The 15,806-nt window shown below is 32.5% G+C and overlaps 1 protein-coding gene across 1 annotated transcript in view; it reads left to right on the forward strand.

The window, feature by feature from the left end:
- LOC115216083 (activator of 90 kDa heat shock protein ATPase homolog 1) overlaps positions 1-14,139 on the forward strand; it is a 29,735-nt gene extending 15,596 nt beyond the window's left edge. The window contains exons 3-9 of the mRNA XM_029785344.2: positions 5,867-5,977; positions 7,228-7,313; positions 9,448-9,568; positions 10,684-10,757; positions 10,952-11,101; positions 12,581-12,682; positions 13,544-14,139. Of these exons, the coding sequence (XP_029641204.1) occupies positions 5,867-5,977; positions 7,228-7,313; positions 9,448-9,568; positions 10,684-10,757; positions 10,952-11,101; positions 12,581-12,682; positions 13,544-13,768 (869 nt within the window). The 3' untranslated portion in view covers positions 13,769-14,139. The remainder of the gene's footprint in view (positions 1-5,866; positions 5,978-7,227; positions 7,314-9,447; positions 9,569-10,683; positions 10,758-10,951; positions 11,102-12,580; positions 12,683-13,543) is intronic.
- Positions 14,140-15,806: the final 1,667 nt, after the last annotated feature.

Consider the following 15,806-nt stretch of genomic DNA (forward strand, 5'->3'; position numbering starts at 1 on the left):
TCTCCCATTTAATATCTCCAGTTTTCAGTTTCTTTTTTAAATCCATTTTCATTGTGTATCCTTATCGATGATTTTAATTTCCAGTTAAGCACATCATATTCACTTTGCTGATTCTTAGCTTTTGCAAACCTTAATTGAATATTTACATTTCAGTTTTGTACAATTTCTCATAACATACAATAGTAGAACCCTATTTAACAGTTAAATGAAGAAACTGTCCTAATTAATGTAGTTTTACATCAGAAATGCAGAAATTCAAGAACTTTCAGATTATTTGGGTGTGTTGTTCAAGTATTTTTTTCGTATATTTCATAGTAATAAAAGATTTTAAAAATATGTTTACTCTTCAACAATATATTTGAAATATGAACCACATTTTACATTTCTCTTTTTCATTGCATGCACTTATCTATAGTAGCAAAGTTCTTTGTCTAAGATTCTCAGAACTTGCATACTTTGTCTTATGTTAGTCCATATCCGTTGTAAATTGTTTGAACTTTCCAAGTTTGCATAATGTTGTATCAAATTATTTTATGGTAATTTCCTTCTTTTGTTGTTAATTTTCATTGACTTTTTGATTGTCCACCACTTGTTTGGCACTCTGATGATCCAAATTAAAAAGGCTGGGATAAGTTAATTTATCTGAATGTGATTCAAATAAATCATCAAAACCAAGCTCTCTTCTGTTGATAGTCATCATTTAACATCTGTCTTCCATTCTGGCATGACGTTGAACAGTTTCACAGGAGCTGGCAAGCCAGAGAGCTGCATCACCCTCCATTGTCTGCTTTGGCATACTTTCTACAGCTGGATGCCCTTTCTAATGCCAACCACTATATGGAGTGTACTGAGTGCTTTTTATGTGACACCAGCAGAGTCACCAAGTAACTTGCAAAATGAAGATCCCTTGGTTGGGAAAGGGAGTGGATCTGAGGGAGGTAGCTTTGTGCTGGTTGAGAGGTTAAAGTATAATATAGGGATAGATAGGTGTCTTACTATAGAAGAGATACTTGGTTACCCCAGTTGGAAAAGAAGAGAAAAGAAAGAGAGATAGAAAGATACATAGACAGACTGAAAGAGAGAGAGAGATGCAGATAGTGTTGGAGATGCATTGAAACATACCCACAAGGTATAGAGTAAGGCTGTTTCATAAGAGTGTGAGGGGAAATGTTTAGTGATGGGGAAGAGGTGACTGTAGCAAGTGATGATAAGTTGGAAGGATGGGGTATGGTAGATACTATGTGAAGGCATGAAGAATGTGCATGTAGACATGTAAGGGAGAGTGGAGGAGCCTGCTGCATGTGGTAATCATAGGCAGTGGGAGTAGGGAAGATGGGTTTTAACACAGGACAAATGATGTGTGTGTGTGTGTTTGTGTATTTGAAGGGATGTGGCCTTAAAGGATGTGCCTGTATGTATGGCCATGATTTTAGTTAGCTTGACATGTCTTCTCAAGCACAGCAAATTGCCAGAAGTCTTAGTCCCTTGTCACCTCCATGAGGCTCAGCATCTGAAAATTATTTTCGATCACTTAGTCCCACATCTTTCTGGGTTTTCCTCTTCTGCAGGTTCCCTCCACAATTAGAGATTGGCATTTCTTTATGTGGCTGTCCCCATCCTTACATATCATCTGATCATACCAACTCAGTGTTCTCTCTCACACATATTTTCACACCACTCACTAAGTGCATTGAGATGACCAAGGCTCTTGTTTAAAATTGAAAATATCATTTGTCTTCAAGTGCTTTGCTTGCTCATACTTCTTATTAAAACACCAGTGTATTGATAGCATGCATTGTACTTAAACATAGGTTTTGAATTGAAGTTACCATCAGTACTTTCTCTTACAGAAGTGTTAGTGATCCTTCAACAATTTAAACATGTTGCAATTTTTTGGCAAAGGAGACACCCTAGAAAGATGCAACTATAGAAGAATCAAGCTATTAGATCAGATTATAAAGGTCACAGAGGAAGTCATAACACAATTGATCTGTAACAGAGTAGACCTAGAGGAGATGCAGTTTAACTTCATAACCAGATGAGGCACCACAGATATAGTCTTTCTAGTGGGACTACTGCAGAAATACTTAACTAGGAATAAATCACTATTCCTGGCTTTCATTGACTTGGAGAAGGCATTTGACAAGGTACCACATTCAGTAATTTGGTGGCCACCGAGGAAACAAATAGCTTATGAGGGCTGTACTAGGTAAATACAAAGATGCTGTGAATAAAGAGTTCACAATTTCAATAATGAATTTAGCATGAAGATAGTTCATCAGGGTTCAGTCCTCAGTCCTTTCCTAATCATCATAGTCATCACAGAGGAGTTTAAAACTGGATATCTGTCGGAATTCCTATATACTGATGATCTAGTTCTTATAGCTGAATCTTTAATTATCACAATTTTTTGATGTGGGGTCAATGGTATCTACTAATCCCATCCCTTAATTTGTGGCCATTTCAAAAAAAAAAAATTTCTGCTGCAGTTTTGTCTTCGGTTATGACCTCACTTATTACATGAATACTGTGAGTTCTTACTGAAGCTTTGAATCTGTAAAATCAATTACAGTTAGCAGTTTCTGCTAGAATCTCATTTTCTTTCATTGTAGAGATGATACAGCTTGCATTTTAATGGTCATGGTACTTAGTGGAATTAATTTTTTATAATCTTTCACCCACAAAAACAAAAAAAAATAATTCTCCATTTCAATTATGATACTACTTCTAATCCTTATTTGTTGATGCATATTTATCCTTTCCCTTACAATCATATGTGTTATAACTGTTCACAGTTCCATTCATTTCTAATTTTCACACTGTTTCTGCTTTACTTCCCCACATTAATGCCTTTTTATAATTTCCAATTTATCATCTTGTTTTGATAAAAACTGACAAAATTTTTGTCAATCTTTCTCTTATCCATAGTTATCGAGATTGGTTTATGTTAGTGTATATTATTGTGCTAATTGAAGCTTGGCCATCCACTAAAAGTCAAACTAGGCTGGAAGTTATAATTCATGTAAAATGGCAGCTGACTACCATACTACTGCTTTTGAATGAATTGCTCTATTTCACTGTTTTAGGTTTATGATCTTTATTAAGTTTTTGTCTATGTTTATGTACAATATTTTAAGTATTTGTTGTCCATTTATAAACAATCTTTTTGTTTAGATTCAAGACATACTTTAACAAATACAGGTGCAGTATGGCCAAATGGTTAAGAAGTTTGCTTGATAGCCACTAGATCTTGTGATTATCCCACTGCATGGTATTTTGGGAAAATATTTTCTATGGCCTTGTATTGACCCCTACTTTGTGAGTGAAATTGGGTCAATGGTCATTGTATAAAAGCTTGTCAGATGAATTATAGTTGTAATTCAAAGGTACAACCTTATCACTCACTGAATCCTGATGATTCTGCCTGAGAAATATATTGAAGACGTGTGTCAAGAATGCTTAGCACCCTGCATGCTAATTCAGTGAAGAGGTAATTCAGTTGATCTATCAACTGAATTGTAATCATAAAAATAATTAAAACTAGACAGAGAGTCATTCATTCACCCATCCATCCAGTAGTTTCTTCTAACAACAGAGCCCTTTCTGTAACATACGTAGGAGTTTTCTAAACTTCCAGTTTGATATATCATTAACTCCTTTGTAAATGAAGCAGACCTTACCAACTGCATTCAAAGAAAATATCATTTACTACTGTCAGTCTATCTGAAATATTTGTATTACTGTTTCAGGATTGATTTATTCCTGATCTTTTTCTGCCCGCTGAAGAAAGTTATTTTCCTTTTGTTAGTAGACTTTAAGTGGGCTCATATTTACATTTTTCTTTTGAGTACTTTCTCCTAAATGTCAAAATTTTGCAGATATTTTAGTTGATTTATAGTAGAACACACTTGCCCAAAGTGCCATGCAGTGGGACTGAACCCACAACCATGTGGATGGGAAGCAAACTTTTATTACACAGCCATGCCTGTGTCTATTGCTTAACACTCATTAGTACTCCTGTAATTCCCTCTCCTAAGTAAATAAACTAATAATCATGCAATGGCATACAATATCCCTCTTTAAGTAAATAAAATCCTATCCTGTGGTTATATTTACTATTAACTCTCTTATCATTATAACTGTATTATTTAAAAATCTTTTCCATCCAGCATTAGGGTGTTGTCTTTAATATTTAATTTCCTTTTCTTCAATCTTTCCATTTTAGATTCTTTTATTTATTTATTTATTTATTCATTCATTCATACTTCATAAGAGCATTCTCTGACCTCAGTGATTTTCCTCCACAAATGCAGGACTTGAAACATTATTTATGACAACTCTGCTTGCTTTACCAAATAAAGGGTTGTTTTTTTGTTTGTTCCCTCTTGAGTCACACCTGGCTCATAAGGGCTGGTTCCCTTGGCATATAGGTTCCCCACCTGGTCGGGATGCCAGTCCGTCGCAGGTGAGCTGCAAGATGCAGGCGGAAAGAGTGAGAGAAAGTTGTGGCAAAAGAGTCAGCAGAAGTTCGCCATTACCTTCTGCCAGAGCCGTGTGGAACTTAGGTGTTTCACTCATAAACACACACATTGCCTGGTCTGAGATTCAAACCCACAATCTCTCGACTGCGAGTCCGCCGCTCTAACCACTAGACTATGTACCTCCACTAAATAAAGGGTTAAATATTGAATTAAATCAGATTTCATTGGGGTTAGAAATTTGAATGAGTAATATGGAGTCAGTATCTTTTACTTGTGCCATAGTTATGCATTTGGGCATGAATTTTTAGCTTATATACAACATTTTTCTCATACTGTATATTATGGTTTGAGAGATTGACTGTCTGTCTATTTAGTAATGCTGATATTGTTTTTAAGTTATTGTAGTTTTTTCTTTCCTTTTTTTTTAATTGAATGATGATATTTATGCCCTCAGGATTTCTCTTACTGTTTTATATAACTGCAATTGTTAATATAGAAATGTTGGTAAGTGTGTGGCTGTGTGGTTAAGAAGCTTGTTTCCCAACCATGTGGTTTTGGGTTCAGTCTTAGTGTGTAGCTTTTGGGTAAGTTATTCTACTATAGCTCTAGAATAACAAGTCATGTGAATGGATTTTGAAGATGGAAACTGAAAGAAGCTTGTGTGTGAATTTTTACGCACTATTTGTCCAATAATAGGTGGAGCTCTTGAATGGCTGCATCCCTCAAGCTGGAACTAATAGGAGAATAGAAGAATAATATAGCTGACTAATTTACCAATTATATATCCTAGAATTAGGAGCAAGTCTTACACAAATATTAAAGCTAGAACCTTTGGTTCAGAAGCCAAAAAGCTGTTGGTAATGTTGATCAATTTGATTAATAGTGTTTAGTGATATGCCAAGAATGAAGATTGAATTGCTAATTTAACTATTTCTCTTGTAAATAGTGAATAATCTGACTCAATATATTCTATTATTGGTTTGGGACAAACCAATAGTCTTCAAGTCCATAGTTAGTCATCAAATCCAGTACTTATTTTATTTTGGTATTTAATTTTATATGTTTCTATTTAGCAAACCACATAGAGATAATTATATATTATTGGCTTACTTTATAATTTAAATGAAAATTAGTAATCTAAATTATTGATGTGTATCTATATTTTTTGCATTGCTTGCAGTTTGGATTGTTGCTAATTCTGCAAATGATTGTGGCATGATTGTGCAGAGCAACACAGTACTTTGTAACACACACATATTTCATTTCTTTGCTTCGTTTAAATTTTGATGAACTGATTTCTTCATTTTTCTGTTGAATTTTAAAAAAAAACCTTTTGAAAATCATTAGAACAGATTCATTTTTACTCTTTTATTTATCTTTGATAGATTTTTGTGAAATAACAGAATTGAGTAAAATTGAAGGTGAAGCGACTGCCAACAACAGGAAAGCAAAATTGATTTTCTTTTATGAATGGGATATTAAACTTGAATGGTCTGGTAAATATTTTCTTCATTTTTTTTCTTTTTTATTGTCCTAGAAGGAAAGATGATGACACGATTGATTAAGAGCCGGAATGAATACTTTATAGCATCCTAAGCTTAATGTCTTACTGTTTATAGTTGGAATTTCACCAGAGCTGACTTTGCTTTTCATGATCTGTGATTGTTACAATAGGTATCATTGAAATATTAATTCAGTCATTCAATCATACTACATTCATTAAAATATTGATCTTGTACAGGCCTTGTACCGAGATGCTATCAAGAACATGAGGGTCAGTAACAAGTTCAGCAAAGAATTTAGCATACGGGTTCATCAAGGCTCATTTCTCGGCCCACTCCTATTTATAATTGTTCACCAGGCCGTGACTGAAGAATTTAAGACTCGTTTGTGGGAACTTCTGTATGCTGATCACCTATTTTTCACAGTTTAATTTGTTGAAGAATTAGAGAAGAAATTCCAAAAGTGGAAACAAAATTTAGAATCAAGAGTTCTTAAAGTAAATCTAGCAGGGGCTAAAATTTTAGTTTGCAGGAAAGGAAAAGATGGAAATTCCATATGGTATACTCAATGTAAATTATGGAATCACAAGAAGTACATTAAGATCACAGGCAGGTTGAGAGTGAAAGACTTAGTATCTAATAAGAGTGCTGGAGTAGTTAGCAATAAGAGTACATGTAAAATAATTGGTAGCTGCTGTTGCCTATGTAACCTAATTAGTAGTGAGGAGGATATTCTGAAAGCTAAGTAACCTTGTTGGAATGAGTTTGAAAAGCATCAGTGAGTTATTACCTTTGCTGACAGCAGAGCAATTCTTTCACTAGTAAAGAGCAGATTGTTTGATGCTTGTCTGATCTTCAAGAAAATGAAAGCTGGGCACAGAATGTGTGAAGGTTGTAAAAAATTTAGGTGTATGTCCTCCACTGGATGTTAATAAGTATGGATGATAAAATACAAAGGAACTTGAAGAAAAACTGTGTGTAAGAGGAATCATGTGTAGGAGAAAAGCCAGACCTGGTACAGGCATGTAATGCATGTGTAAAAATGTGCCACATAATACAAATGAAAGGAAGACAAGGGAAAATTGTACTGCAGAAGACTTATCTAACCCATGCCAGCATGGAAAAGCTAACTTGTTTTCTCCAAGTTGAAGAGTTTTTGAAAATTGTCATACCAACTTTGTTGACTAATGAAATAGTTATATTTTTTTTCTTCTTCACAAACAAACATTTTCTTCTTTATTTAGGAAAATATAAAACAAGTAATAATAAATTTAAAGGCAAAGCTGAAGTCCTAAATTTAAGTGAAGAAAATACTGAAGATGAATTGGATGTGAGTGTTACATTATTGTTCTTATTTTCAGAATGAAGACCATTTATTAAAGTATTGGTTTTGCTATTCATGTTTGATAGGGGTGGTTATCGCAAATTTTGACTTAGTTTTTCCTTATTACCACTACCCAATTATGAGAATATATGAAATAGAGTTATCTACCTTACTAAGTAGTTGAACTTGGTGTCTGACAAGTGTACTTAATTAACTTCACCAGCATTGTTCTGTAATTTTTTAATACACACATCCTTATACAAATAATACTGCCTTTGATTCTTTAACCTTTATGTGTCATCCACACATGATCTAAATACACTTGATTTGATATCTACCTAGTTTGTTTTAAATTTTAAACACTCCTGTAGAAAATTTTTTATCTACTAGGTATATGATTGAAGTTTTTAATTCACTATATTACAAATGTGAGACTCATTCTTATTTTGTCTACAAACAAACATATCAAAAGATCTTCTGAATTAATTTCCCTCAACCTTATTGTTGATATTCATAATCAGCATGACTGCATTCCTTCTATTATCACATAAATTGATTACTTTCAGTCTTTCCCAAAAGTGAGTATGGTCCTACTGGGTCAGCAAAATATGCTTTGCTGAGAAGATCTAATAAAGCCAAAACATTACCAGTTGGCTATCCACGCTTGTCTGCATTGTCTACATTGTCTAAAATATTTTCCTTCAGTCATATTGTTGTTATATTTACTCTTGTCTCTAAAACAGAGTCCTTGAAAACCTTCTGCAACAAGGTACAAGATGTAGTCTTCTTAACAGTACAGAAAGATTATTATACATATTTATAAAAAAAAACCGTCTTTCAAAATATTTCTGAAGCAAGAACGACACTACTAAAGCCCTCAAAGTAACTATAAATGCCAGGCTGTAGTTGATTTTCTTGTCTAATATTATCTCATTAGCATTGGGTTTTTAAGTCTGAGATGCATTTTATTTATATATTCATTCACTTGTTTATTTATTTCATTGTACAGTAAATTTTCATGCTAGAAAGTATATATTTTTCCAGAGCATACATCATATTAGGATGAAGGAAAGTCTTCATTGTTTTTTGCATTTTTTACTTGTGTTAAAAATCTTCATAAATTATATAATTTGATTTTGGCACACAATATTTTCCCTCACTACTTTTACACTTTTAATTCGTTGATGGGAATATTTAGTCAATTTTATTCCTCAAAACTGTAGTAACAATATTCATTGTGTTGTTATTGTTTAGAATTACTGTTTTGTTTTTCTTTCCAGTTCTACTTGACATCCTTTTTTGTGTTGTGTCTTACCATTCTACGTGTATAGTCTAATTTTTCAAAGGTTTGGAGAACACATTTGAAAAATAGAAAAACCCTATCCTAAAAGGTTTAACCATTGTAATCTCAATGTGCTTGAAACTTTTCATACATATTTAAATAAAATCTCATTTTAATGAATGATAATTTCAGTTGAGCAATACCATCATAATTTACCATTTCATAGTTATAGATAATTTGCTAAAATATTTCAAAATTGTATTAATTGAAACTTATAAGCTGTCTACTCATCAAAATTATAGTCACTGTGTAGATCACGATATACTAAATCTTCAGTTTTTTTCTTTGTTGGTTTGAATAGAATATATTGTTTAGATTTTTAATGGACCATATATCCAGTAATAGATATATAAAAAGACATTTCCCAGTACATTCACAACACACCTGATGACTTTATAGTCTGTAGATTATGCATGGTTCCTTGTAATGTCAGTTAACTTTCCCATGTGATGAGTTGGACCCAGCATTGCTAACTACTAAAACTACTCTGTTGTCAACAGTGAAGTAAGCTAAGCTGAAGTGGCAAACGATAAAATTATTTTCACCTTATTCTGTGGTTGAAATTTAAGGGTGGAATAAAAGCACTAGTGCAGATATGTACTTTTTTCATCAGGTAGTTATCATTATTACATTAGTTTAGGAATGGTACTTTTTGATCACTGGTAACTTTGCTTTGTGAAGAGTTGAACCCAGCAAAACTATTTTGTTGCCAACAGTGAGCTGAGCCCCTCAAAATATGTTCTGTGATATAATGAGAGTACTTTGGTAAATAATGGAAAATTTAATATTTTCTTACAGATAAATGTATCAGTTGAAGATAGTGGAGATGAAGCATATAAAGTGAAAGAATTCATGCGTATTGAAGGTGTCAAAAAGATGCAGAAACAGCTTGGCATATACATTAGATCCTTGAAAGAAGGTAGTTTACATATTCTTAATATAAATGGTCTGATTAAAAATGTTAATGTTCAAAATTAAAAGCATTCTCTTTTCTCTTTCTACTTTGGTAAGTTATTTGATGTAACTTGTTTATGAAGTCAAATACCACAGGGGTTGAAATTATGGTCGAGTTCATTCTCTTCATAAACAAGTTTTGTGCAAAAAAAAAAACAAATAAATAAAATCACATATTTCACTAGATCTAGTGAACAGCTAATAAGTAAAGACCTCTTTGACTTAATACTTTTGTTACATTATCTCTAACTAAAATACATGTCTTATGTGTGTCAGTTACATTCTGAAATAATCAAGTACTTGATAGGTTTTGTAATACAACTATAACCCTTTTTGTTTATTGATATGGGAATGTTATTCTTAAATTAATCTATGACAGTTTAAAAAAAAAAATATTTTGATTACTAGTAAATACTCGGAAATACATGAAATTATTAAACTTTTGTTTAAATGCCACCTGTATAAAATTAGTTTTCAATTGAGGTATATAACAATTGTAGTATTGAAGAATTCAGATCATTGGATTTTCAATTGAAATTAAATGTACATAATACAGGTTCACTGTAAAGATAAAATAGCATGAAGTTTATCTAAATGTTTGAAGAAAAAAGTAAATTTCAAATGCAGTTTAGCTCTGGAAACAGCAGAATGATTGGGCATTTTTACCCTTATAAGATGGCCAAGTAGGGTAACATATTTTAGAGTAACATGTTGACTGTAAGATGGTTTGAGAAAAGCTTAAAGTGAATGTAGCTCTAATTTTCAATTTTCATTTGTTGCACAGTGACCATCTTAAATGAAGAGGAACAACTTATTCTACTATCGCTGTATGATTGTTACATGTACATGTATAATATTTATAGGTTTTAGAAATAACTGTTTTCATAAATGTCTTAATGTCTGAGATAACTTGTATTTAATACTACTCCTTCTTCATGGAATAGCTATATACTCTGTACTCTCTCTTTCTTTGTGAAACTTTGGGTATTCTATGTTAAATCAGCGTTAACAAAAATGTGTATGTGACAGAAGTCATTTGAATAATTCTAAATTAATAATAATAATTTTTGTTTCATTTAGAATATAGCCAAGGAATTATTTTACCTACCAAAGATAAAGCTGACAACAAAGATCAGAAAGTTCCTACTGTTCCAGTATGTATTCATATTTACTATTATAATTGTTCTTGAATTATTTTTTTCTTGAAAAGAGAAATTTTATATGTTTTAATTAGAATTTTATAATCTGGTTGTTCATATAAAACTTTAATATATAAAAGTAGCTATTACACATGAGAACCACCTGCTTCAAGCTAAGAATTATATTCTTCACTACTGTGTATTTACAGAACAATGTAAAACGAGAAATGAATAAAACAATTAATGGTAATGAAACTAAAAAAATAGGTGATTCAAACTTTGACTGCATGACACTGAAGACCCACGAAGAGTTTGTTTGTTCTGCTGCAGATCTCTATCGTGTTTTCACCGTACCTGAGGTATGTATATTTTGTTTCTCTATATTCATTTCTTTTTTATTCTTTTACTTGTTTCAGTCATTTGACTGCAGTCATGCTAGAGCACTGCCTTTAGTCAAATGAACTGACCCCAGGACTTATGCTTTGTAAGTCTAGTACTTATTCTAAGGGTCTCTTTTGCCAAACCACTAAGTTATGGGGATGAAAACACACCAACATCGCTTGTCAAGTGACAGTGGAGGGACAAATGTAGACACACAAACATATACATGTATATATATATATATATATATATATATATATATATACACACACACACACACACCACACACACACACACACACACACTTGCCCAAGGTGCCATGCCGTGGGACTGAACCCAGAATCATGTGGTTGGGAAGCAAGCTTCTTACCACACAGCCATGCCTGAATCTGTATATATTTATGTATTTTGCAAATATTTACATTGCTTATTTCATCTTACTAATTAACTAACATACCTCTTTTGGAATATACTTGTTATCATCATCATTTCATGCACATTTTTTAACAAGAGCCTTCTCTACTATGGTATCTCACCACTTTTAATTGCTCATCAGTGCCTGCCACTTCTTCCCATGTCTTACTTGGTCTTCATCATCTGCAGGCTCTTTACACTTAAATCATTTCTTCTCCTAACCCTCATCCTTCATACTCATACTAATCTAATGTTATTGAGCTCATATGTAATAGTAAATATATAAAAATATAACCACAGCATGATACTTTGGACAAGTGTCTTTACTGTTGCTTCAGGCTGACCAAAGCCTTGAGAATAAATTTATTAGCAAGAAACTGAAAGAAACACAACACATCAAATTGTGTGTGTGTGTGTGTGTGTTTCTTTGTTTTGATATCGTGCAATAGTTGTCAACAAGTCTTCACCATCTTGCAAGTGGAGTGCTTTGTTTTCAGGCTTTCATGTAAACATGTCTGGGTACAAAGAAGTACTATCTTGCTTGGAAACAGATGAGGGTTTGCAACAGGAAAGGCATCTGGTCATAGAAGAGTTAGTTCAACATGTTCCATCTGACTGATGCAAACGAGGAAAAGTGGGTGTTAAAATGATGATGATGTAATATATTTAGGTTAATGTTGAGAAAAAAGATGGAGGGTGCAATATGAGGTGAAGTACAAAGAAACAGACAACAGTGAAGGAGGCAACAGTGAATTATCTAAGATTACTCTAAAGTAAGAAAATTAGTCAACAGAAAAACATTCATTACCCAGTATACTTTTAAGCCATTGTATATGAGGTAAAATAGCTTGGCCCACGTTCTCTTTGGGTCCTTTTAGCTAAAAAAAAAATGGCTGTTGAGATTGATGTAGTGAGAACTATTTAAAAAGAATTTAACTTTTTTTTTATATTTATGTGAAGAAAATTATTTTCCAATAATTAAATTATATTGTGTGTCAAATTTAGTTTCACTAAATTGATCAATTTCCTTTTTAAAATATTAGTTGATGTCAGCATTTAGTGGTGGAGATGTAGTGTGTAAAGTTGAAGATCTTGGAGAATTTTCATTGTATTCAGGATTTGTAACTGGAAGATTTATTGAAACTGTAAGTGAAAACTATTTACATTTTAATTTGAATAAAGTGATATTGTTAATATATTAGAGTAAATTGTTATTGTTTTGAAGATAATAATAATATTGGAAATTTTTGTAGTTTTATTCATGAATCAATAATAGTTATGTTAAAATTCACTAAGAACATTACAAGCTGTATAATGAATAAAATTTTGTGTAATGTCTAAGATAGCATTTTATTATATTATCATTTTCTTTGTGAGTCAGGTGCCATAGTGCACTAGTAAGTTAAGTGGGGTCTATTTCCCAGTTGCAATTCCATGTTGCTAACACTTTTGGGAAAGCTTCAGTATCAGCACAATTTTTATTGTTAATCTATGTAAATGATATACTTGGGGAATATCATATTGAAAATTTAGAAGAATTATGCAAGAGTACTCTAAAGTAAGAAATGTAGTCAATAGCAAAACATTCATTACACAGTATACTTTTAAGTCATAGTATATGAGGTAAAATAGCTTGGCCCACATTCTCTTTGCGTCTTTTTAGATAAAAAAAAAAGGTTGTTGAGATTGATTTTGTGAGAACTATTTAAAAAGTTGGCAATTAATTTAAAGCAAGAACACATCAGAGAAAGATATAAGGTTGATAAGAAGGAAATAGGTTAAGTGGGAACTAAATACAATTGTTGGGCTGAAATAGAAATGAGTTGGGTTCAATAACTTTTGAAGGGCATTCCTCATTAAAGACTGAAAAGTCAGTGTATTGAGTATAATGATATTACTCTTGGAAAGAAAAAGAGAAATATAAAAATATATTATCCCTTATACTTTATACTGTATGTATATATCTTCAGTTTTATTTCTTCGTTTTTTATTTAATCTACTTTCAGGTTCCTAACAAAAAGATTGTTCAGAAATGGCGTTTAAAAAACTGGCCAACGGATCATTTTTCTCATGTGACATTAGAGTTTGAAGAAAAGGGTGATTCTACCATGTTACATCTTACTCAAACCGGTATACCACAGAAAGAGTATGAATATACACAAGACGGGTGGGCTCAGAACTATTGGGCACGCATAAGACAGAGATTTGGTTATGGATCACACATCTTCTAACCCTTGGTAATTTAGATAATCTTATGTCATATCTTTTTCCCCTTCTTTTTGAAGTTATCAAGCTTCTAAAACTATAGGTCTACGTGTAGACTCTGCTCACTCTCAATGCATACTGGTGTGCTATTGGTTAGCACACCACATTATTCATTGCTCTTTTCCTTATTGTATATCCAATAAAATCACTTCTAAAGGATTCGTTAAATCAATGACTTTGATGTTATAGTTGTCATAAAAATCTGTTAGATTCTTTTATTTTGCATTATTTGGTTCTGTTGCTTTAAAAGAATCTCAAGCAATGATTTTAACTTTAAACTAATTAATGTCAAGTTATTGAAGCCCCAATTTTGTGAGAATAAACCCATTTAAAGAGACTTATTTGTCCTTTTCTTTTCAAATGTGTTTACCCTTTTAATAATTTTTGTTTAAAAAATGTACATTTAATGTACAATTTAGTAAATTAAAATCATTGCTGGTTGTAATATTAGCTTTGTATTATTGCTAAGGTATCAAGTGTAGACTGACTAGAGTTACTCCATCTTCATCTAAATTTGAATTTATACTTTAGACATGGACATAATATTCATTAACAAGGGATGAATCTTCTTGAAGAGAAACTACTGGGATGGTATTAGCTGGCAGAAACGTTAGCATGCCGGGCGAAATGCCTAGTGGTATTTCGTCTGCGTTATGTTGTGAGTTCAAATTCCGCCAAGGTCGACTTTGCCTTTCATCCTTTCGGGGTCGATAAATTAAGTACCAGTTACGCACTGCGGTCGATGTAATCGACTTAATACCTATGTCTGTCCTTGTTTGTCCCCTCTGTGTTTAGCCCCTTGTGGGTAATAAAGAAATAGGTATTTAATAAAATGGACTAACCCTTCTAATACCAACTATTTGAGACTGGCCTTCGTTCTATGATACAAACTTCATGTCTTAAAGTAATCTTTAAAAACTTGCATCAAAATGTTGTTAATTCATTTCAAATTCCAGCTTATTAATAACGATTATTTTATTACATTCTTCATTATTTTCTAAATTAATTAATACATAGTGTACTTAAACAGAAATATGGTGACAAAAGGGTTAATTGATAAATATTAGCTCATTTTACGTTAAATTTCTAAAAAATATTTCTCTATGTGTATTTTGTAGTGTGTATATATATAAATTATTGAATGATAAGGGAACAGGAATTGTTATCTTTATTAGCATATAGCTAATTTTTGATATTAGAAGCAATGCACAAAGAACTGAGTGCTTGTGCAACATCTTGGAGCCATTAAAATGAAGTGTATGCTTATTTTAAACAGCATCTAAACAGTGCACAACTACTTATAACAAAAACAGTTGGAAGCCAATGAAGTTGATTATGTAATTCCTGTTCCTTTTCCATTCAACAAATTATCTTATGTTCTGTATTTGCTAACACTGTTTTCGAAATAATCATTACCATCATCATCATTTAATGTCTGTTTTCTTTGCTAGCATAGGTTGAACAGTTTGACCAGAGCTGCATCAGGTTCCAGTTTGATTTGGCATAATCTGTACAGCTGGATGAAATCATGCCAAATCAGACCGGAACCTAGTGCAGCTTTCTGGATTGCCTGCTCTGGTCAAACCGTCCAACCCATGCCAGCTTGGAAAATGGACTTTAAATGATGTTGATTTAGCATAAAGTGTTAAGTGTAAGTTTTCTAAGTTCTAACAATTGGTTATTAGTATTGCTGTGTCTAAGTGAAATCATATATACATCTGAGAATTCTGATCTGGTGATTGAAGTAGTGCACAACTAAGAAAAGTGAATGTTAAAAATTTAGATTAACCTTCCTCTGATAGTGCTGTAGCCCAACTTAAATTCCTGTTATTGCCTGGAGGACTATGATGAACAAGAAGGGGATAAGGACTGATCATTGGTGAACTCTTACTTGTACACTGAATTCATCACTATACTCATTGCCAACCCTCACCTTACTGACAACGTCTCTATATGGCTTGTATAGCTCTCACCAGCCATTCTTCTATTCCTAGTTTCCACAAT

The sequence above is a fragment of the Octopus sinensis genome, linkage group LG1 (genome assembly GCF_006345805.1).
Source record: "Octopus sinensis linkage group LG1, ASM634580v1, whole genome shotgun sequence".
NCBI classification, from domain to species: Eukaryota; Metazoa; Mollusca; class Cephalopoda; order Octopoda; family Octopodidae; genus Octopus; species Octopus sinensis.